The 23,674-nt window shown below is 40.4% G+C and overlaps 3 protein-coding genes across 6 annotated transcripts in view; 1 reads left to right on the forward strand and 2 right to left on the reverse strand.

Moving 5' to 3' along the window:
- pdcd11 (programmed cell death 11) overlaps window positions 1-5,250 on the forward strand; it is a 21,770-nt gene extending 16,520 nt beyond the window's left edge. For 3 of the 4 annotated variants that reach the window (XM_061722825.1, XM_061722824.1, XM_061722826.1), the window contains exons 31-36: window positions 29-169; window positions 880-1,130; window positions 2,264-2,432; window positions 2,540-2,693; window positions 2,825-2,990; window positions 3,120-5,250. In XM_061722825.1, the coding sequence (XP_061578809.1) occupies window positions 29-169; window positions 880-1,130; window positions 2,264-2,432; window positions 2,540-2,693; window positions 2,825-2,990; window positions 3,120-3,291 (1,053 nt within the window). In that variant the 3' untranslated portion in view covers window positions 3,292-5,250. The remainder of the gene's footprint in view (window positions 1-28; window positions 170-879; window positions 1,131-2,263; window positions 2,433-2,539; window positions 2,694-2,824; window positions 2,991-3,119) is intronic. The other variant, XM_061722827.1, reaches the window with a different exon arrangement.
- Window positions 3,603-14,032, reverse strand: zgc:175214 (uncharacterized protein LOC557610 homolog). The gene is given in 8 exon segments (XM_061722828.1): window positions 3,603-4,494; window positions 6,814-6,896; window positions 8,145-8,186; window positions 9,175-9,217; window positions 11,295-11,403; window positions 11,406-11,438; window positions 12,848-13,206; window positions 13,389-14,032. Coding segments are annotated over 7 exon segments (456 nt in total). The 5' UTR covers window positions 12,873-13,206; window positions 13,389-14,032; the 3' UTR covers window positions 3,603-4,373.
- A 4,591-nt stretch (window positions 14,033-18,623) lies between these two features.
- Window positions 18,624-23,607, reverse strand: LOC133452922 (calcium homeostasis modulator protein 1). Its single transcript, XM_061732669.1, has 3 exons — window positions 23,502-23,607; window positions 22,250-22,838; window positions 18,624-20,102 (listed from the first exon to the last, which is right to left on the reverse strand). Exons 2-3 carry the CDS (start codon window positions 22,793-22,795, stop codon window positions 19,590-19,592), a joined length of 1,059 nt encoding a protein of 352 aa, XP_061588653.1. The 5' UTR covers window positions 22,796-22,838; window positions 23,502-23,607; the 3' UTR covers window positions 18,624-19,589.
- Window positions 23,608-23,674: the final 67 nt, after the last annotated feature.

Here is a 23,674-nt window from a genome sequence, read left to right on the forward strand (position 1 = left end):
CATGTTTTCTCATCCTGTTCCTGCACAGGTGATCCCAAGCTCATCGGGTGTAAGCAGACTCCAGGTTCCTGCTGGTTTCTCCTGGGACGTAGGGCTCAGCTCGCTGAAGCCGACTGCAACACAGGACGAGGACTCCAGTGATGCTGAAGAGCAAGAAGCCGGGGCCAAGGTAAAACCACCACAAAGGAGCACTTCCAATCCACTTTATTTGTATAGCACATTTTAAAAACAACAAGGTTAACAAAGTGCTGCACAATAAGTAAAATAAAACATGATAAAATAGTAAAAAACTAAAAACAGAGTAAAATAGATAAGAGCACATAAAAGCACGAAATAAAAACACACCAGACATTCATAAACATAAAAGACAGGACAGAGACCACACAACTCTCACGCTGGATTGAAAGCCAAAGAATAAAAATAAGTTTTAAGACGAGATTTAAACATTTCTACTGTGGGGGCCATTTTAATGTGGGGAGGAAGCTCGTTCCATAGTTTAGGGGCTATAGCTGAAAAGGCTCGGTCACCCCTGGTTTTTTGCCTTGTTTTCGGAACAACGAGACGCGACTGAGTAGAAGACCTCAAAGACCTAGAGGGAGTATAAACATGTAGGAGGTCTGAGATATATTTTGGTGCCAACCCATTTAGTGACTTTAGTGAAAACAAACAATAGTATTTTAAAATGAATTCTAAAAGAGACAGGGAGCCAGTGAAGGGAGGCCAGAACGGGGGTGATGTGGTCATGCTTGCGGGTTCCTGTTAAAAGACGAGCAGCCGCATTTTGGACTAACTGTAAGACTAACACTTGTAATCTCAGGACCATAAGCGATATTGACTCCGCCTCATCAGTCATTTTCTTGTCGTCCTTTTCTCTGCCAGCATCAGAAGAAGTCTCGCTATGAGCTGGAGCAGGAGAAGAAGGCAGCGGAGAAGGCTCTGGTGCAGCGGGAAGCTGAGCTGATGGATCCCAGCCTGCGGCCCCAGGACGCTGCTGCGTTCGAGCGTCTGCTCCTGTCCTCGCCCAACAGCTCGCTGCTTTGGCTCCAGTTCATGGCCCATCACCTGCAGGCCACTCAGATCGAGCAGGCGCGCGCCGTGGCCGAGAGAGCCCTAAAAACTATCTCCTTCAGGTAATTCAGAGATAAAATACTTCTAACATTAGGAAAAAGGGAAAAAGGCAGGTTTAATCCTGCTGGAAATAGACAGAGGTGGACAGAGTACTCGACCCCAGTACTTGAGTAAGAGTACAAATACTACTGGTCAAAATTTACTCCGTTACAAGTAAAAGTAGCTCAGTCAAAATATTACTTGAGTAAGAGTAGAAAAGTACTTGCTTTTAAAGGTACTTAAGTATCCAAAAGTAAATGCTTTTAAATTTACTTTTAGTAAAAGTACGAGTAAGAGTAAATTTCTTATTTTCCACATCAGTAAATTACTATATTTTTTTCTAAATTAATTTAAGGATCTTTTAACTCTTGTTTCTGAGAATTAACTCTTTGAAACCAGCTGCACCGATGTGCTGCTTTTAGAACCACAATGTTATATAAAACCTGCAGAAACACCAAAAACAGTTTGGATCCCACTCAAAGACCACTGTTTTACAAAAAACTGTGCCCTTGTTTTTTACTCGGTCGAACTCAAACATTGAGTTAAGATACGGCCAAGGATTTAGTGAAAGTCCCTGCTCCGAGTCCGGCTCATTATCAGACTCAGACGACTCAGTGGATTGTCTTTCTTCTCCTGACGCAGGCGTAGCCATTGTTGCGGCTCTGTCTTGACTTGTTGCAGCTCTGTCTTGACAAACGCAGGCTACTTTGGCGGTATCATTTTGAGGAGGCTTGACGTATTTCCGCTTTACGTACATCCCAGTGGAGAGCGTGCACTGTGATAGGTCTCCTCCTTTGACAAAAACAGCTTGTGTCCAATAGGATTTTAGGGAAGAAGAAAAAAGAGCAGACCTGAAAGTAACGAGTACTTTTCAGCCTTCCTAGAAATTTACTCGAGTAAAAGTAAAAATATTTGTCTTGGAAATGTATTAAAGTAAGAGTAATAAGTACCAAAGAAATCTAATACTCAAGTAAAGTACAAATCCTCTGGATATGTACTTAAGTACAGTACTCAAGTAAATTTACTCCGTTACTGTCCACCACTGGAAATAGACATGTTCTGATAGAATGAACTGTTTGATATGTAAAGACGATGAATACATTTTTAATAGCAGATGGTTATGTAATTTCCAAAATCCATCTCTTTGATTGTTCAGGGAAGAGCAGGAGAAGCTGAACGTGTGGGTGGCCCTGCTGAACCTGGAGAACATGTACGGAACAGCAGAGAGTCTCAAAAAAGTGTTTGAGCGAGCGGTGATGTTCTGCGAGCCAATGCCGGTACACCAGCAGCTGGCCAACATCTACGCCAGTTCCAACAAAATCAAGGTTCGGCTTTCTTTTCTGCAACATTAAAAATAAAATAAACGGCTCCGTTGCGTACATCTTCATGTTTTTTGTTTTTTTTTGTGTGTGTCTTTTGTTCTTGCATCCAGGAGGCGGAGGGCCTCTACAAGACGATGTTGAAGCGTTTCCGTCAGCACAAGGCGGTGTGGGTGAGCTACGGGACCTTCCTGCTCCAGCAGGGTCAGAGCGACGCTGCCAGTGTTCTCCTCCAGAGGGCGCTGAAGAGTCTTCCCGCCAAAGAAAGTAAGATGACCTTTTGAAACCTTGATGTGTTCTGTCACTAAATATAAAGAGTTTCTACTGCAGAAGTTTTGCTCTCTGAACTGTGTATCGCCACCGATATAACGTGGATGTATTATTGTCTTTTCCTTCAGGTGTGGATGTGATCGCCAAGTTTGCTCAGCTGGAGTTTCGTTACGGAGATGCAGAGAGAGGTCGCAGCATGTTTGACAAAGTTCTGACGAGTTACCCGAAACGAACAGATCTGTGGTCTGTTTTCATTGACCTTATGGTCAAATATGGATCACAGACGGATGTCAGGTGAATAAAAGTTCTTCTTTTCCATGCTGGCATTGCATTTAACTTTGAACCGAAGGTAGAACTGACTAGTTTTGAAGTGTATCAAGACTTTTTTATGAATATTTACTTCCAACTTTGGGCCTCTTGCAGGGCTCTCTTCGATCGAGTGATTCACCTCAGTGTTTCCGTGAAGAAGATCAAGTTCTTCTTCAAGCGCTACCTGGAGTACGAGAAAAAGCACGGCACTCCTCAGAGCATACAAACAGTCAAAGAAAAGGCCATGGAGTTTGTGGAGGCTAAAGGCACAGAGGTTTCTAAGTAAAAGCTGATATGAACTCATGAGCTGCGTGTGTCGGTGAACTTCAATTTGACTGGAGGTCTCCATGAAGGTTCCTCCTCAAGATGATGTTTTTTAGCTTGTTGTTTTTTTTTATATAAATGATACATTAATGGCTCAAGTTTGCAAGACAGAACAGACCTTTGTAAGATGTGTTATCATCTATAAATGGTAAAGTCAAGCAATTTTAAACATGAAAAGATACACTTTAAAAAAAAAAGATTAAAGTACAAACATTTTACTGTTTTTGGTTTGTTTTCCCCCTCAAAATAAATTCAGCACAACTACAATACATTACATGACACTTTATTTAAAATACAAAATAACAATATATAGGGAGACGTTTACATACAATACATACGGGCAAGACTAGTTTCCTATCGGTCTCTTTTTTTGTTTTTGTCTTTTTCTAGAAAGAGAAGGGGCCTGGGGCATGGTGACATTAAATCTTCATGGTTGTAATCCAGCTGGTCTTTGTGTCAGGCAGAAGTTGTGGGGACCTCTGGCTGCTGAAGCATTTCATCTACATTGGCAGTATTGAAGATGCATGTGTGGCACAGAGTTATAGAGTTATTGACATGATTTGTGCTGGCTGTCCTGATAACTCTCCTGAGATCATAGAGGTATCCGCACTCATCCCGCAGTCTAGTGTCCCGTCCAGGGCTCTCCGGTGATGTTTGTCTCCGGCAGCGCTGCAACAACTCATCCAGGGACAGTGGCAATGATATGCAGCTGTCTAATGTGGCTCCTTTTTCCTGTCTTTTTTTTCTTAACTTTGTATTTATTTATTTTTTTGGTGAACAGTGCAACATGGAAGTAGAACTAGGAACATTTTTATAAAAAGATCCTACTTATCAAACCTCTCTCCGACTCATCTGACCAAATAATGTTGGTGCTATCAGTATTCATTTCCCAACAAGGCATATTGCTCGAGACCTAGCGGCAGCGTTGCCACTGAGGACCATTTCAACATTTCCTTTGAGATGACTGCTGTTCATCATCTTTAGTGTGGTTTTTAATGTATGTTTTCTGAAAGGGCGAGTCCACTTTTCTCCTCCCCTGCTGTCTCACACCTCCTCTGGGTCCATGGGGCCCTCGGCACCCTGGGGTGCATCAGTGTGGAGCCGCAGGATGGGTTTGTTACACATGGGGCACACGCTGCGGATCTCAAGCCACTTAAGCAGGCACCTGACGAAGTAAAAACAGGGAGAAAAAAATATCAGTTTACTTCCTCAATAGAAAGGGAACTGTGTTTGTTTTTTTTTATTAAGACTTGGACAGTTGTGTCTCTACATCAGTACAGTCGAGGAAACGTCCCAGTTTCTTATTCTCCATCAGTAGCTGTTTTGTTGGGTTTTTCCTACAGAGACATTTTTTAATAAGCTTCTTGAAACTCAAATGTTTGCTGATGTCTGTGGTTTGAAACTGCTTAGAGAAATCCACATCATGGTGTTATGACTTTAAAAGATAGTGTCTGATGGGCTGATGGTCTGATAGGCTAACTAACATCTCTTGAGTTAATTGGAATCAAACCTGCGTACACAGAGGCTTCTCTCCATAAGAGCATGGGTAAACACGGAGAAAACAACCAAGACATCAATAAAATAAATGAAACCTTCACAAGTTTTGTGCACGGTTGGATTCAATTTCCAGAGGCCTGAAGCTCCTACGATCCTCTGTTCAGACGACCATGAACACCAGGACGCAGAGCCATCATTACATTCACAACGGAGACGGCTTCTGTGTCTCAGAGATGTTTGTACTCTGGTGTGAAATGTGTAAATAGCCCAGAACAACAAAATGCCTTGTAATGGTGCTGGCTGAAATGTGGAAAAAACTTTGTAATCCACAAAGATCTTCTGTACAAACATGAACTGAAAGGCTCCGAAAACATCATTTAAAAAAACAACAAAAAAGCCAGATTACCGTGTGCATGTGCACAGAAAGACACATGTATTTCTCCAGACTCTTCCCATGGTCTGATGAGACTAAAACTGGACCTGGGTCATAATGATCTTTGTTAAAGGAAGATGGATTAACACGGAAGGCCTCAAAACAGCATCAAGTATGAGGGTGGGTGTTATATGGAGGGGCTGCTCTGCTGCAGAAGGCAGCCCGGTGCACATAACATATCCATGTTGTCTTATTTTCTCATGATTAAATTCATTGATGAAGCAACCGCTTCAAAAACTCCCAAATATCGATAAAACATTTTCACTTCCAGAACGTGGTTTTTCAGGGGATTTAATTATCCACTTATTAGCAAAACTGTGATGGAAACCCTTTTTGTGCATTTCCACGTCTCTGCCAGCGCTGGATGAGACGTAGCCGTTCAATCTACAGTCATCAATGTTTAGTTTCTAGCCGTTTTTGGCCTAATGAATACCATAAATACCAATAGTTGTCCTGTAACGCCATTGAATTATTATATTTTAGGCTACGTAAGGACGTCGCCTCTGAATAATCCTAATGATCAACCGCTGCCTTCATCATCTGGCTATTCTCTCAACAGCTGTAGCAGCAGTCGCAATCATTTATCAAATACGGGAGATTTTTTTTGTCCATTTTCTTTGTCGTTGTTTTAAATTCTTGCAGGACAAGATACACAGAGTTATGAGAATTACACTTGTTCGAAAAACAGCGCAATAGGCTATTCCACCTTTATCCGAGGGTCATGGAAACGGGGCGTGTGCGCAGTACAACCACAAACATGAACGGATGCATGAGGCATTACTGAGCTTTCTCTAAAATAATCATCTGTGAACTCACTAATTGAAACTATGGATCTGTATTAATGTACACACAACAGTACAGATTACCTTATACACAATAAAACAAGGTCTATATTTTGGCTCCCACGCTTTTCATGGTTTCCATAAAGTGTTTAGGAAGAACAGTGTATTGATTTAAAAAAAAAAAAAAAAATCTAAATTTTTCTTTCTTTCTTTTTTTGACTTTTGGACTGTACTGAAAGCCTGACCTGGTGACTCCAACTGCCTCTTTTTGAATGGGCCTTTTGTGAAGGGAACCTTGATGGGGCTAAATGGAGCTAAATGGAGCTAATGGGGCTGTTTCAGGGAGAAGTTGACAAAAGATGCTGCAGACTTTGAGAAAATGTGCCTTTGTAAACCTTGAGGCAACTCCAGCTATTTTGTACAGGTAAATTATTAGTGCATGGAGTAAATGAAGAATTCAACTTTGAAATCTTGAAACAGAGCGACTTTTCTCTTTTTCAGATAGAAAAATGCCACTTGTAATTGGTTCGCTTGGCAAAGCACAACTCCTGAAATACTGAAGAGATGGGTTTTGTCATAGCTGGTGTAGCCCTGGAGACTGTGGGGGAACACATTGTTTAGCACATTCAATCTTTAAACCAAGCTGAGCAAACATTTCCTACGTGTAACTTACAGGTTTAAGCATGTTATTGGATTTCACACACACCAGCAGGAATGCAACAAAGTGCCGCTATTTCTTGTAAGACAAAACTATTTATTTGGAAACACTCACTTCTTGTGAAATGCATGTGAACACGGACACACTCCCAGTTCATCTCGGGTCCTAAATTCTTCCAGACACACCGCGCAGGTTTGCTGCATGAACAGAAATACAGAAATGTGATTTTATGACATTTTCTGTCAGGTTATTTTTGTTTGATTGCTTAGTTTTGAGTGCTTGAAAAATCCGAATACATTTACTAAAGCAGTATACTTGGTGTCACCCCCACTGTATTGGAGTATTTCAGCTCAACTCAGTTTTATTTATAGAGCACTTTAAATACAACACAGTTGGCCAAAGTGCTGGACAGAGTTCTGCTTATTTCTACTCCTGATCCACTGGACCGTGAAGTGCAGTTGCTTAATAATGCCTACTTGCATATAACTTTGTTTGGAAATATGTAATCCATTGAGGAGTTTGGTTTTGCCAGGTAGTGTGACATCACAGACCTAAATCAGTGTAGAATAACCCAGCTTCTCATCTTTATCTCAACGCAGTTTCACATTAACTGTGTTCAAATACAGAAACTGTGACACTGATTTCAATAGAGGCCAGCTCTGCAGATCAGGAGGCGGATCTAAGATGCTCTCGAACAATTAACAAGAGCAGAAGAAGAGACTTGCTGAAGAGGGTGCTTCAATTCTTCACGGCTGTGGTATCTTGATTAAATCACGTCCCAGCGATTTCATAAAGAACTGAGGACAGTTTTTATCATCAGGACAGAAGTTATAGTCTGATTTTACTGACATTCTGAAATATGTACTTCTGTTTTATGAGTACTTTTACTTGTGCTATATGTGCTAAGTATAATTTGACGCTATTGTCTTTGACCATGGCAAGAATTTAAAGACATGATATTAATTTTTTAGGCAACATCAGATATGTCTATATGAGTGAATTTCAGTTCAGTCAAGACGGAGCTACTGTGTTCACCTCTGCTGTTTGATTGAACCGAGGGCCAGACTTGTATCTTGCCACAGCTGTCATATCTAGCCTCATTTTCACAGTAATTTCATTCAAATCCAAAGAAATATGCCCGTGTTTTGAGACTTTTGCTGTGTTTCTGAGCAACAGTGGCGTTTCTACATTGGATTTACTACTTGTTCCTACTTTCTGCAGACATTCTCACGATGGCATTCTTTGATTTTTTTTGCAAGGCACCCTCCCTGAATATGTGCAGTATTGCCTACTAATCCCATCCAGAAGGACAAACTGATTGAGTTAACCAGCTGAAGAAACCCCTTTCATCTCTTAATGGATCATCTGAGTTCATTTGGAAAACGGTGAGATGAAATGTATCATGGTCATCGATGAAGAACAAGATTGCAGAAAGTGGGACTTACTCCAAGGAGGCTCAGCTTCTTGCTTGCTCCCTTCAGCACCACCTACAATGAGGAAAAATGAGAGGGGGAGTTTTTGAAGTGGTTGTCATTTGTTTTTGAAGCTCCCATAATTCCCACTGAAGTCCTGATACAATTGGTTCAGAATATACTGGATATACTGTAATATTAATGATATTGAAAATGAGTTCCATTTTTTATTTTACTGTCCTCTGTATCATGAGCTGCGTCAAAAATTATTTGATAGATGTAAGAATCTGGATTTGATGTGGGTAGAGACTCAAATGGATTTTTGATCATAAAGTATTTGCACTTGCTGACTATTTGGAGAAAGCGTGGGATAAACGAAGAAAAGTAACATATATTTAAAAATATCCATTCTGGTTTTTGATTTATTTATTTATTTTTGTTTTTCTGGTGTACATTGTGCAGCTCCCAATTAAGTGTGTGTGATATTGTGTATTTGATGATTTTCTGTTTCTGGTGTCTTATAATCCCGTAAAGGGATGGGTCTTCGGACATGACACAAAAATAAAAATTCATTCATTCATTCATTCATTCATTCATTCATTCATTCATTCATTCATTCATTCATTCATTCATTCATTCATTCATACTGGCATGTGCACTTTGGTTCCCTGCATGTTCAAAACAACAATTGACTTAATTCAGAAAGCTGCAGATTTCTGCACCACATTAACGCAAAAATAAGCAAAACAATCATTCTAAAACTTCAATCTTTGCAAAGCTGAAAACGTCTTCACCTTGTCAACAAAACCCACTGTGACACTTGCTACCTGTTCAGCAGATTGAGACCGACTCATGCTACAACTGGGTTAACATTTCACAACTGGAGTGTAGGTGATGAAACATAGATGTCACGGTCAAGGATGTCCTCTAGAAAGGGTGGCGTTGGGTTTCACAGCTGACGATAAGGGTGTGGATGCCCTCGGCCCACTCATACTTATCACACGGCTCAGAGCCTTGTGTTACATATTCACCCACAGTCACAGATACAAATGCAGCGACATACCTCATTGTAGCTGAACTGCTCCCTCGTTCCCTGTTGTTTCAACCTAAGAAGGACACAGATAGAACAACACTGTAGTCTGTACAGCAGATGTAACTGTGTCAAAGGGTGGCGGTTCCCAACAGGGCGAGTAGAGGTCTCTGCAGAACATGAGGCGCACCTCCTTAATTGTTAGTAGTTAGTGGCTGACTGAAAATTATATCTCATTGGCTCATCCATTTTTACTCAAACGTGAATAATGGCCGTTAATGATGAGTCTGAATGAATGATGAGCCACAAGACATCCAGAAGTTGTTTCAAATAAAAGAAAATAAACACAATCTCAGGGGAATATGCAATTTTAAAAAACAGCATGTACGAACAAACATCAAAACCCATTGTGTATCAGTGAAGGGAGTCAAATTGTGGAATAACTGTAAAGATGAAATGAAATCATGCAAATCACTAAGTAAGTTTAAACAAATCTTTAAAAACACTACTCTTAATGGATACAAAATGGAAATGGACACATGAACTGACAACCAATGACCAAAGTGCCTTGCTCAGCTGAACCACTTTTTCTTTTCTTTTATGCTTTTCTTTTGAAGTTGTGTGAAATGAAGAAACGGTAAAAACAGAACATTAGAAGGGGTAGGACTAGAAAAAGTTTTTTGAAACTTCATCCTACACCCTTTCAAACAGGAAATATTTATTTACATATAGATTTGTCTCTTTAATTTGCTTTGTTTTGCTTATGGTTTTCTTTGTTGTTCTTTTTTTTTTTGTTTTTGTTTTTTCTCGGTATATACATTTTATGCATTCTGATTATTTTGTTTTTGTTTTAACCAGTTTGAATAAATAAATAAATGAAATGAAATGAATGAAATTAAATGAATGAAATGAAATGAAATGAAAATGAATGAAGTCTGGTTCAGTGCAAGGGCTTGATCGGTGGAGTTAGAGGTGGTGGATACTGAATCGGGGGTTTGAGCTAATGTGAAAAATTCCAGCAAACCATCTCTTACCCTGTAGCAGAGGAGTGCTTGCATTATTACATTATCATTCCCCTCTTTAATTCCAAGAGCAATCTTTACCACAGTCTACAAAATACACTGGTTAAAACAATTCAACCCCACTCTGCTCATTGGTTCTAGTGTAGATGGTATAACAGCGAAAAAAAATGGAGGCATTTGTCCTCTGGGAATTACACATTTAAATGTTTGTTCAAATTGAAAATGTCCACAAGCTAAGATTTTCTAACTGTCTGGATGAGATGGTGGATTGTGTGGGAGACAAAAGATGATGATCATCAGAAAAAGTCAGAAAGCTGCTTAAAGTGCAATACCACAGACAGACAGTAGGTGCTGGTTCTGAGCTGCCTGAGGCTAAAGTCAGTCATCTTCCTGCAAGTCATGATGTCTCATTTGTTCACTATCTCTGAAGAGTGTAGTGGTGGACAATTTAAAGAAAAAAGTCCCACAATTAGAAGCTCTAAGACACACATGCATGCCATATTAGCAAAAATCACAGTGATGTGATGTGTACATGTGATCAAAATATGAATATATTAGACATTAGTAATGATGCCAAGTTTTATACTAGGTAGTTGTTCTTATAGCTCTATATCTGTTCAACTGGCCACACAGAAGACTGGTTGCTAAGGTCGCCTGTCTCCAGTTGGCTTTGAGAGGGTTTCACTGACAACAACTGCACCTGAAAACAACACTGATGAGATCAGTAAAGCAGTAAAGATGTGGCTGTGCATCAAAGCGGTGAGGTGAAAGGCCACCGCATTCAGCAGTCCAATCCAACTAAAGATAAAGATTTGGATTAGATGATTTTATTCATTGGATCCAAAGTCAACCTAACAATTCAGTTTAGAACAAAAAAAGACTTTCACAGTTCAAATCTATTTAATGATTCTATAAAAAACCTTCAAAATTAACATAAATACAACATGTAAGAATAGTCTTTACAGCTTTTGTTGATGTAGATATATGTAATAAACACATTTTTATAAATACAGCATGCTCTCTATCGTAAAAATACACAGTTAAATCTGTAAATAAATCTTGCATATTGCTTTGCAGTGCTTGTTCCGGTGCCAAAAATGCTCAACGTCTTCCAAAACCTGTTCCACCTACCTGAAAAGGTAGCAGCAGAAGATGAGGCTGAGCATGAAGACGAAAAGGCCGATGCCCAGCACGATGACATACACATTGAGTGGGAGGTGATAGATGTCAGACGTCATGCTTCAGATCGTTGAGAACCTAAACCACAAAGGCATCCTGCCAGAAAGAGTGTGCAAATAAATGCATTTGTCACCTCATAGGGTATTAACATGTCAGCTAAGTTAATGCAGTCATGAGCTTGTCTTAAATCTGTTTGCTTTAATAGACACGTAACCCAGATTCTGTGAGTATGTGCACTTTTATTAAGTAACAGGTTATTTATCTTCAGAGGGGATAGCTGTTGGAACTGGTACTTTGCTACACCAGGACCACCCACCCTGAACTAAACTCGGTGCACAGTAGTTAATATAAGGACAGTTCAAGTCTAAACTGGTAGCATAAACAACACACTGTGTGGCATGCACATTTTATAGACAGTTCCACTCAATGCGACGAACAAAAAAAGCCCATTGTAATAAAAAAAAACATTCCCAAGTGTTTCTTTGCAAACTGTAAACACTTTATTTTGAATGTTCAGTAAAGAGATGCAGAAGATTGTTTATTGCTAAGCGAGAAAGACCTGTAATAACAACTCTGGCAGCCACTGCTGGTTGCTGCTGGGCTTGGACACTACGGGGGCCTGTAGTTACAAAACGTATATGGGGTGAATGGCATATGGATAACAGCATCCCGTATGTGGGGAGGGCCTATTTGTATGAACAGCGCGGATGCAGGTGTGTACAGGGATCTGCGAGTGACGCTGTGCTGGCAGCTGAGCCGCTGGTACGACTGCGTGTTAGTTGGCTTTGAACAAGACACACATGAAGGACAGACAACACTTCCATCAGGCCGCCATCTGTTCCACAGACTCCACAGAGGTGAATAGTGGAGTGTGTGTTTGCAGCAACACTGGGGGATGGAAGGGGAAACGGTGTAGTGTCTGTGTCGTGTGATGGATGTATGCAAATTTGTTGTGTGGGGGGCATATTAAGCAAAGCGTGCTTGGGGGGGACGTGGATCATTTGGTAAAACAATAGCAGAGGAAGCCCAACTTCCAAGGACCACATGTGTTCCTATTAATCTCCAACAAGGATGCTCTTAACCAGCCTCTAATGTCCGTGTGACGCTCTGCAGCTGAGTGAATGGGTACAGCTTGCACACTGTGGGGGGTATGAGTTGGATAATTTGATGTGGCTGGTGGTGGGAGGCTTTTTTTGGGGGGGGCGGGGGCAGTTGCATAGAGAGAGAGGTACAATCATGGGTCAAGTATTTTGTATGCATGTACAAAAGAGGAACAATTACAACATGGAGCAATTTTACAGTGTAGAGTATCTGCAGATATCAGATATCTGTCTCGCTTGAGTCCTGCTCACTCTCACGGATCACACCTCTCTCTTTAACCACCGACTGCTCAGGTGCTCCGAATTATTAGCCATTGTGTGAAACCCATTAGCAGGGTTTATGAAACTTCTGTGGCGGCAAATCTCGCGTATTTGGGATAAGTGCAGTGAAATCCACTCACTTACCGTCACACCGTTGGAATGGTTGCATGAAATCTGACTCCCAAGGCAGCAACAGTGAGTTTAGGCCCAGTCAGGAGAAAGGCTGGAGACGAGCCAAGCTCGTGGGCTGGAGCCTCACACACCGAATCGGTTTCGTAGCTTGGATTCAGTAATCCTGATCCGGATCACTCTTTTGCTGGGCGATGTTAGTTGGATCCTGAAGAAATGGTCATCAAGATTGTCCTCAGGAGGTGGGATGGTGTGGTTATGTTGGCTCAGCAGTCTGAGTACCCACCATTCCCAAATCTGGATTAACCACTCTGGTTTAAAACTGGGACACTTGGGATTGTAGTCTAGACTGAGACCGGAGACCCCTCGAGCTTCTGGATCCCAAAAGAGAATGATGCCATGACAGGAGAGAGAAGAGGACAGGAGAAATTATTGCTGAGAAAGAAATGGCTGCTTTCTGAGGCCTCCTGTGCATCTGAGGGTTTGTTATTATGAAAACCTGAATCTCCCTCGATCACGTCATAAACAACACAGCATGCTAACAGGAAATACTTACGCTTCCAGCAGAGATAAATGTCTCCTTGGCTTCAGTTTTCATCCACTGTGTTGTCCCTTCACCAGATCCGATGACACCCAGCATTCAAAATGACACTGCTGGCCCAGTGAAGGTAATCATCCAACATTAATCTGTGCTTTGTCTTCCTCCCAAAGCTGTTTTTTTTAACAGGGGATTTTCACAAGTCTCAACCCCCCTCTGGTCTCCTGTGTCGTCTCCTCCTCCAGTCCTCTGATCTTGCAGTTAAGGTTCCTCCCCAGTGCAGAAGGCAGAGATGTGCTTCCTTCAGAGCTCAGACAAAGTGAGGAGGGCTCCATGCAGTCCACAACAGTCCCCTCACTGGCTTTGCTGGGGAGTGTGTTTGTGTGTCAGTGTGTGTGTGTGTGTGTGTGTGCTTTTGAGGGGGATCCTACTCTCCCTCTAACCATCTGCGGCTTCGATTGAGGAAAGAAAAAAAAATCTGAGACAAAGGCCAGTGTGTGGACAAGAGTGCGTCGCATTCAGACTCGTCCACCTCCAGCTGGCTCCATCGTGGCAGGCTTCCCTGTCTTCCCTTTTCAGTCCAGAGCGGAGGCTCAGAAAGAGTCTGCAGCCTGCCTTTCCCTCCCTCCCCTCAGCTCTGCTCTGCCGTGGGTTTGTAAACAGATCTGCGCTCATGTGACCAGCCGTTTTGCCTCGCAACTCTCCTCTCTTTCAGCCCTCCCTCGCTTCCTCCGTCCTCCAATCTGCAGGCAGGGGGAGGCAGCGCGGAGCCGGGGCCGGCGAATGGCGCTCCGCGGGCAGGCCTGCGCGGCCTTGTATGCGCATGTTAATGTGAGAAGGAGACCGGAGAGACTCTTGCAGCAAAGTCAAGGGAGGCCAGGGTAATAATATGCGCATGGTCGACGTCCTGACAACCAAAACAAAGCCACAGTCGCGTGAAACGGAGGTCAGAAAATAATGATGATAATAAACTCACTGTAAATACTTCCACACTGTGAATGCTGCAGTCACCCATGTACTGTAACTCAAATCTGTTGTAAATCATATGATCACATCTCATTTGTTTATAATAGATATATTATCACTCATTCATGTCTGACTTGCACCTTATAACAACAGTATTTATTAATCTGCACTGTATACATACATATTTATATATATATATGTGTGTGTATATGCTGTACAGTGGCTGCGTCCGAAATTGCATACGTACACCCCAATGAGTAGCAAAAACAGTATGTGCAATTTTTTAGCGCGTCCGAAACATTAGTATGTACACAATAGTATGCGCTATCCATACTCATTCCGGAGAAATGTATTAGTATTGACGGACACTAGCTAAGCAGAAACTTCCCACAATGCAATGCAGCGGTGTTGGGTTGCTAAGTGCTGCGCAGATACGTATATGTCATAAGTATAATATTAAGTATTATAATATTATTATATAATATTAATATTATAATATTCGTATATAATGATATTATGTCATCTTGTTTCGGCCAGGATAAATGGGAAAGAGCTGAGCGGTGCTGCTACTACTGCTGCTGTGACAGGTCACTTCCTCCCAACGGCAGGAAGTGACGAGTAGTACGTCCGAATTAATGCATACTACTGATATTTACTCAAAAGTGTACCGAACTTAAGTATACTTTTTAGCACTGTTTAGTATGGCATTTCGGACGCACCGATTGAGTTTATTTCACTGCACATGCACTTCCAGCTAGATGCTAACTGCATTCTGTTGCCCTGTACCTTAACATGTAGAAAGATAATAAAGTTGAATCTGAATCTGAATCTGAATCTGAAACTGAAACGATCCCCCCTGATGCTCCAGTCCACCCTGCACAGGCTGTGCGTGTGGAGGTGGAGATGCGCACTTTTCATGTCTGATTTGTTTCAGCTACACATTTATAGGATGACAAAGAATGAGAAAATGTCAATATTTGGGGACAAAATAGCCTATGAAGAGGAAAAAAGTAGGGGAGGACTATGGCGTTGAAAAACCCCCCTCTGGACAAAGACCCCCACACCAGCGGCCCTGACCCTGGGGGGGGGGCAGCTGCTGGGCTACTGGGCAAACTGCGAGACGGTCAAGGGGAGAGCTGCTCCACTAATCCCCTCCAACAGGGAGGGAGGGGGATACATGCCATTTCCACCCCCTCCTCCACCAGTACTCCCGTACAAACATTACTCATGACTACTAAGGAACAGCTGGACACTGGCACAGATGCATGACAATACAAAACTTGATATGCTGCATAATATACATATACAACGTACACATATATATATATATATATATATATATATATATATATATATATATATATATATATATATATATATATATATATATATATATATATATATATATATATACACGTTGTATATGTATATTATTAGGGCCCGAGCACTTACACTGCGAAGGCCCTATTGTATCTGTAGGAGTTCTTGTTGTTTTTATTTTTCCTCCGACGAAAGGAGGGCCTTTTTGCCCTCCTAAACGTGCCCCAAAAGTCACCAACTTTTGCACTCAAGCCAGGCCTGGCGAAAAATGTGATATTTAATGGTTTGTATTAATGGGCGTGGCCTAATGGCTCAACAGCGCCCCCTAGAAAATTTCGTGCCTCGAGCCCCACAATACGGTTTGACGTACATGCACGAAAATCTGTACACACCTGTATCATGTCACAACTTAAAGAAAAGGGCATTACTTTTCTCAGTCAAAAGCGTTACCGTGGCGACGATAAACGCCAAAAAGCACGCCCCCCCTTCATCTGATTGGTCCCTATTGGATAGTTCCTACTTTCTGCCATAACTTTGGAATAGTTTGACATAAACAGTCGTGGGTGGTGTCATCCGACTCGGTTTTGACTCCTTCACCTTAATTGGTGCAAGTTAGCCCCGCCCCTTCTTCTTATTGGTCGATATTTGATAGTTCCTATTTTCTGCCATAACTTTTGAATGGTTTGACGTAAAGAGTCGTGGGTGGTGTCATAGGACTTAGTTTTGAGTCCTTGATCTTTATGGGTGAAAATTGCACGCGCGAGGGCCCGTTCATCGCTGCTTGCAGCTTTAATTTGTAATTGCTCTGGTATATCATTTATTTATATCATTTATTTATATCATTTATTTATAATGATCAGGTATAATATTTATAATGCTCAGGTATAATATTGCAATGAAGTGCTGTAATATTTTTTATAATGTAATAACAGGTATATTTTTTGAGAAAGTACAGCTTGCTGTTATATTTATTTTTATTTTGTATTCAAGCAAAATTGAAAAAGAAACAAGGGCCACACCATAGTAGACAATGCTCGAGTACAAATAATTTCAAAAAACAAATCACAACATTTTTGCTAGCCCAAGTTAGCAAAGCTTAACCATTCATTTCCAGTACCTCTCTGCTTATTTTCCTTAGTTGTCCTATGTTTTACATATTTCTGTAGATATTGTTTGTTTCATTATAGGAGGACCACTCGACAAGCCCTTACGTTTTTTTTTTATTCCTCCCGCACATTTTCTGTTATATTGTAGGATTGTATGTCTTTTTTTTATTATTTCCTTTTTTTCTACATACTGTTCGTCTGTACTTTTAAAACGGTTGTATATTTTTATGTGCAAATTAACTAAACAAAAACTAAACTAAAGGGGTAGGACCTCATAAGTTTTTTCACTTCCTCCTACTCCTTTTCGGGCATGAAGGTTTATTTCCCTTTGATTTGTTTAATGATTGTTTATTTGTATTCTTTTCTGATGTTTTGTGTAATTGTTTTTTCTTTTTTATTTAATGCTTGAAATAAAGATTTCAATCAACCAATACGTTGCTGGGCGTTCAGGCGTTTCAGACTCCTGCATGAAGTATTACAGGCTTGGCCGTGCTGGCATGTGAGGGGAGGGGGTTTTGGTTACAGTGTGCTCTCTTGTCAAACATGACTTTAAAAAAAAAGACAACATTGTATCAGGTTCCTGGAGATAATCAGTGTATGATGAACTATGCACAATATACATATACTCCTGTAATTACACTCATGTAAAGTGTGTTCAAGAGGTTTTCCTGTAAAAGTTGTTTGTAAAAATGGGTTTACAACCAGGGTTTCCCTGTCAACACCAGGCACTAAACAAATATGATGCAAATGTCGACTTTGTTTTCATAGTGGCTTGTAAATGTTTTGGCTGCTGCAGCGTCGTTTTTGCATGAATCTCAGGTCTACCTACCTGGAGATAAAGTAGTATACTAGGCCTACGTGCTTTCAACAAAAGACTAGTGCTGCATTGCTATTAGCATGGCAAGATATACCATTTAATATATAGTTTAGTTTATGTTTTTACAAACCATACAAAACCAAGAGTAACGTTTATTTCTAACGAGTTTCCATCTTGTGCGCTGGGATTATTTATGGCAGCCGTGCATTTGGGATCAGCACATTCATTAGTGCTGATATCAACGAACACTCTCTCATGTGCTGTTCTATCGCTGCATTATCAGCCCGATAAAGAAGCTCTTATTAGCAGTCTAGAGTTTGCAGGCTTCATGTTTCAGTTAAGCTGAGTCCCACATAGAGCACTGACACACTAACAAATACATAAAACACAAAGAAAAGAAACTAGGAAGTTTTGGGGTGTACTGAAACGTCATGTGAACTAATGTTCTTCATAACTATGTAAACGGTGCACACAGCCCACAGAATGGTGTTTTAGTACTTTGTTGGATAATATAGTGCCTTTAGATCGAGTGGCGGATGGATGGATGGATGGATGGATGGATAATATATTTTACAATTAAAAACAGAAATAGGACTTTTGTCCTTGAATTGTGTTGAAGTAAGTTATTTTAGTTCAAATCAGAATCTCAGTCAAGAAAACACACGCCAACAAATAAAAAAAACTTAAACATGAAAGAGTGAAATATTCTAACCTGAATGTGTTTGAACAAATTGGTTTATTCGACTCATGACTTGGATAAACCTGCAGATGAGCATGGTTGTCTAAGATGTGGAAATAAATACATCCGCCACTCACTCAGATATAAAAAATGCTCTAATTTCTGATTTAATGTTTTCTGACATCAGCTTGCCAAAAAAATCACTTGTTAGATCTTTTTTTGCATGAACTTTGGAGAGTATCTGGAAAAGTTTCTGCCTCACACACAGACTTGACAACAGGAGACATTAAATGTGACACATGTTCTCACAGTAGTGTTTATTCTCCTCTACTCTGTTAAAGGTAGAGCAGACAATATTCAGGAGGAAAAATGATGCTGTCTACCGAGCAGTCTTGTTTACAGCACCCTGAAGAAACCAGGCAAGGCTGCTATAAGGTTATGTATATTTTGAGTTGATATCAATGAATTACAATACATTAATTTGTCAAGCGTGTTAATAACATATCAGCAGTATTTGTAAAATGATACTGGAAAGCAGTATGCAGACCAACAGAAACGTGAAGTAGCAAATATTATCAGTGCACACAAGCCATAAATCAGCTTCATTTTGACTTAATCCAGACTTGATACTAGAGAACTGAGAGGTTGAACTCTGCATAGCCACACCAGGCATTTGCTTTCTTACGTGCAGAATGTTTGCATAAACCATGGAAAACTTCATTTCTGCAGTGTATGTGTGAAAACCTTGGTATGGTGAATAATTATAATCAAATATACAACAAGCCTCTCAGTCCCTGACGAAGCAAAGAGTCCACATATCAAGACATTTTCCCCTCTATGCTTCACTGCTGGTAATAACATTCTTGACCTGGAAAGGTGGCTTTAGTCTGAACCAGGAACTTGAATTTTGCAGCGGTACCTGCATATCTCATGATGTAATTTTGGGGTTCTTGCTTCCCTTTGTTTTGATTGTTTTCAGGTGTTCGGCTAAATTTGTTGGGGTGGTCTGATCCTTTGTTCATATATCACTTAGACATCTTTTAAAACCCTTGTCAGACACTAGGACATCCATCTTTTTGTTTGAAGGATTCAGAAAGCTCTTTAGATCCTGTCATTTGCTTAAAAGTCTTTACTTTTTCCGCATGATTGTACATAGTGCACTCGAATTATTCATTGATAAAAACTTTATAAACTATATCAGAAGCCAAAGCTACATTTATGAGTAAATTACAAATTCTGAAAAAGACTGAAAGTAGTTTCTGGATTAAAATAAAATGCGGAAAATGTCTAATAGTAAAGTAGCCAGTCTTTTCCTTTTCTCTTTGAACTCGTCAAACCTTACTGTAATACACTGCCCATTCCTTTTTTTCCATATCATGGGTGTGTCCCTGTGCAAACCCATTTACTGCTCCATTCATGTTTCCATTCAGTTTGCCATTGCTTTCAGCATGTAGTTGGTCCCTTTTCAGAGCGAGGGCTGGCTTACAGGTGTGCCAGTTCCCCAAAATCTTGTTCATGTCGTCCTGAGCCCTGATACCCAGGAGCTTGTCTTCATCGCTTCTTTTCTTGTCTTCGTCTTCATTGTCACTGTCATCGTTGTTGCAGCAATGGCGGTGGCCGCTGAGCATCTCTCCACTGATGTTCTCAAAGTACTGGTGGATGCAAACTTTGGCAAAGCTCTTTGCATGCTCCTTACAAGTCTCATCGAAAATCTTGCGTTCAATGTCAATGTAATGAGACCAGTACTTGGTTTTGAGGAAGGCAGCTTGGGTAAAGCATGGTCGAATCGCTCTGACCATGAAAGCAGTGAAGGTCATCAACAGCAGAAACATCCACCCACACGCCTGTAAAATACAGACATTATTTCATTTATTGCAACAAACGTAGCACAGCTGTAAACAGCCAAAATAAAGCTGGATGGACGAAAGATAGCGAAAAGGATAAAAATACATCAGGTTTTTTATTTGATCATCATCAAAGGTTGCTAATTTTAAGTTTGTGAGCTTTCAGACCTAATAATGAAGTTGATATTATCTCGCCAGATGAGGAAAATTAGTTTAGTAGCTAACCAACAACATCTATGTTACACGTTTTTTTTCTTTTTAAAGGAGCTTGAGGCCGGATTGTGGCAAGATTTATGAAAAAAATCTGTATATATTTTAAGTTTTCTAGTAATAATGTCAGATGAAGCGTTCCAAACCCAAAAGAATGAGCCCTCTAGTGTATCTCTCTGTTGCCTTGAACAGGCTGTGTGCTGCAAAATGTGCTGCAATTCGGTCCCGAATTTCCCGCGCTGGGCTGCGGATGTGACGTCACATGACGCTGCATGCACGTTCTCCCCGTTCTCCCGTGCCGGCTTCACTGTTGGCTGCAGTACCCCCGACGGCCGTCGTGGTGAAGGGTGGCGCTAGAGAGTCTCATTTCTTAAAAGGAGCCTCAAGCTCCTTTAAGAGACATGTTACTTTTAAAATTCCTTTTTTACTCAGTGACCATTAAACATATTACTATTAAACTGGGAGAACTGGAACTGGCCACAAATCCATGTATAATTAAGTCAAATACTTATCAATCCAGATAATAACCAACAAAGAATACAATTATGGAAGAAAATCAGACAAACAGAATCAGCCTTCATCCGAGGAAGTTAAAACGTTGCAGTGAACTGCCAATGAGGCTGTCAGCCAATACTTGAAAGTAGAATTCCTGCATGATGTGTATCTTTGAGTTAAATACCCAATTTTTTAACTTGTTTTATCCTTCTGAGTAATTTATGTCATCGTCATACTGAATACGACAATAGAAGAAGCCAGAGTTGGTGTTGTAGCTGCGAGAGGTGGCGCTGGATTGACCTAGTTTGGGGACAGTTTACCTGCCAGTTTTATTCAGTGTACTTACCTTACACTAAATAAAACAGAGGTTGTGAGACAAAGAACGAAAGGGGACAGAATAGTTATCTTTCAGTTTTTTCACTGTAAAGTTTATATTTTGAGTAGATATTGGATCATTTAGACATTTAATGAAATTAAACCATTTGACAAATGTAAAAAAAAATAAATCACTGATTGGTGGAGCTATAAACATGCTGACAATTTCCTTATAAATATCCATGATATGTTTTGATCAAAAATAGAAGAGAGATACAGCACAAGGTCTCTTTATAGCTCTGTTCAGTTGTCGGTTTGGGGCGGGGGGGTCAGCTCGTCTTCTGAGAGGTGTACCTTTTTTAAACTGGTGTTACAGCTTTGATCTTCCTACTTTACAGATAAAACTAATGCAGCAGGATGTAAAACTGGATAGAGGTGAAGAGAGAATGTTAGATGACTCTACTCTGATCTGGATCTGTGACGCTGCAACTCCCTGAAAATCTGAAAAACCCAGTGAGACGCTTTTAAACCTAGCTGGCTCTGAAAAGTGACAGATTGTTTCATGTTGACGTTTTTTGGTGTTGGTAGTCACTTTAAAGACCCCAAAAAACAAACTCAAGCTCAAAACTGACATATTTTTGGGAGCCTATGTTATAAAGTTTCATTCTGAATGAAGTATGTGCAGGAAATAGCATAAAGTCAAAACACTTGATTATAGATAACGTTCAAAACTGTAAAGCGTTTGGTAGTGGCCACTGTTCCTGAAGGAGCTAACTGGACAACACTGTTGTTGTTTTAATTCTAAGGAATAACATCAGCGCTGACAAGTCTGTTGACGTCTTTTACACTACTACCATTAATTACATTCATTTCTAAGTTGAGACCGTGAGCCAGCACAAACTTTCATCATTTTTAACTATTCCACTTGCACTTAGATTACACCAATAGTGTCAAAAAGTTGTCAGTGAAACTGCAAAACTCCAGTTTGAGTATGTTGTTCCTGACAAGTATTGTGACAAGTTGATTTTTAAAGTTTGTCTCCAGGTTTTTTTGTCTTAAGGGAGTTATATGTAGAAAAGCATTCAACAAACAAAAATGCAAGATAAAGCATAAAAACCAAAGGGTACCTGTGATATACACTTGATGTATCTTGATGCAGCCACTCTCACTTCATGATTTTCAAACAATTCTTTGCAAGGAATCTTTGCCAGCAGCTTAATCGTCTCCGTCTCTGACATTCCTTTAATGAGACTGGCGTTCCCAAACTTTTCAATATCCAAGCTGATGCTGAAGGCACAGATGAAGCTCTTCCCGTCCATGAGAGTGACAGACACCCACACTGCAGGGGCGATCAAAGACCTCTGGGTAATTGAACAAAGCATGTAGCGCAGGACAGATGGATCCTTCGTCCGTTTCCCAGTGGGTCTTTTCCACTCTTCTGCGAGCACCGACACATTATTGTTCAATACAAAACCTAACAAAAAGAACCATATAGGAGGGACAATGAGCAGTCCGACCCCGTAGGTGTAGTTGTACTCTGGCATACAGGGGCAGCTGAACTCAAAGGCAGAGTACATCTGCGCGCTTGCAAGTGCCATTATACCACAGATCCCGTTCATAAAAGACTCCTGGTTGGATTGGAGGAACTGGAACATCATACGAAACTTATCCATCTTGTGAAATGTGGTGGAACCCTTAGCTCAGATGCAGTTAAAGCTGTAAAAAGAAAGGAAAGAAAACACTGTCCAGTTTTTTCCATTCTTCTTCTCAGTGCTCACATATATCATTTAATCATGATCAAGGTCACCGGTCCAATGTGGTGCCACCACACTTTCAACAACAACACTTTTTACAAATCAGTAAAAAAAAGTATCTTCTTGTTGTGTGAAATGGTTTGAAGAGGAATCCCTTTCTGATAAGAATATTGAAGTGCAAGTCTTTTTTTTAATATCCATGCTAAATAGATTTTGAACTAAATTATCTACATAAACCAGTGTTTAAAAAAAAAAAAAGAAAATTGCAAGTCTGTGGTCAAATAAAACTGGTGGAAGAAACATCACACTATTACCTCTATTGTTGATCTGTTTTTAAACGATTGTGTAAATACATTTTGGCTGAACTGCTTTGCAGCCATTTTCCCAGCACAGAGGCTTAACAGTGAGAAGGATTGTAAAAGTTGTTATTTATAAAATGTACTATTGTATTATAAATGTTTCTCAGGAATGTATTCATTACAAAGATTTTTAAAAAGGTACGACATGAGATGAAAATAGCAAGACTACCTTTTTCTTCAGAATTTTTCAAGCAAACAGAGATTCAGTTTAATACACAGACGATAAAACAAACATTAAGATTTTCATCAGAAATTTACACTCTTACCGTTTTATTAGAGACGATAGACAGATGAAAGGGAACATTCATATAATGACGCCGTCTGCAGCAAATCATTTGTAGGTCTCTATGTACTTAACAAGCATTGTCTCTCTGACCGACTGCAAAGTACCTCTGGAACTCTCTGATGTTCAACGACGACCTGTGCGTCTGTCATCATG

Source organism: Cololabis saira, chromosome 1 (assembly GCF_033807715.1).
Source record: "Cololabis saira isolate AMF1-May2022 chromosome 1, fColSai1.1, whole genome shotgun sequence".
In the NCBI taxonomy this organism is placed as follows: Eukaryota; Metazoa; Chordata; class Actinopteri; order Beloniformes; family Belonidae; genus Cololabis; species Cololabis saira.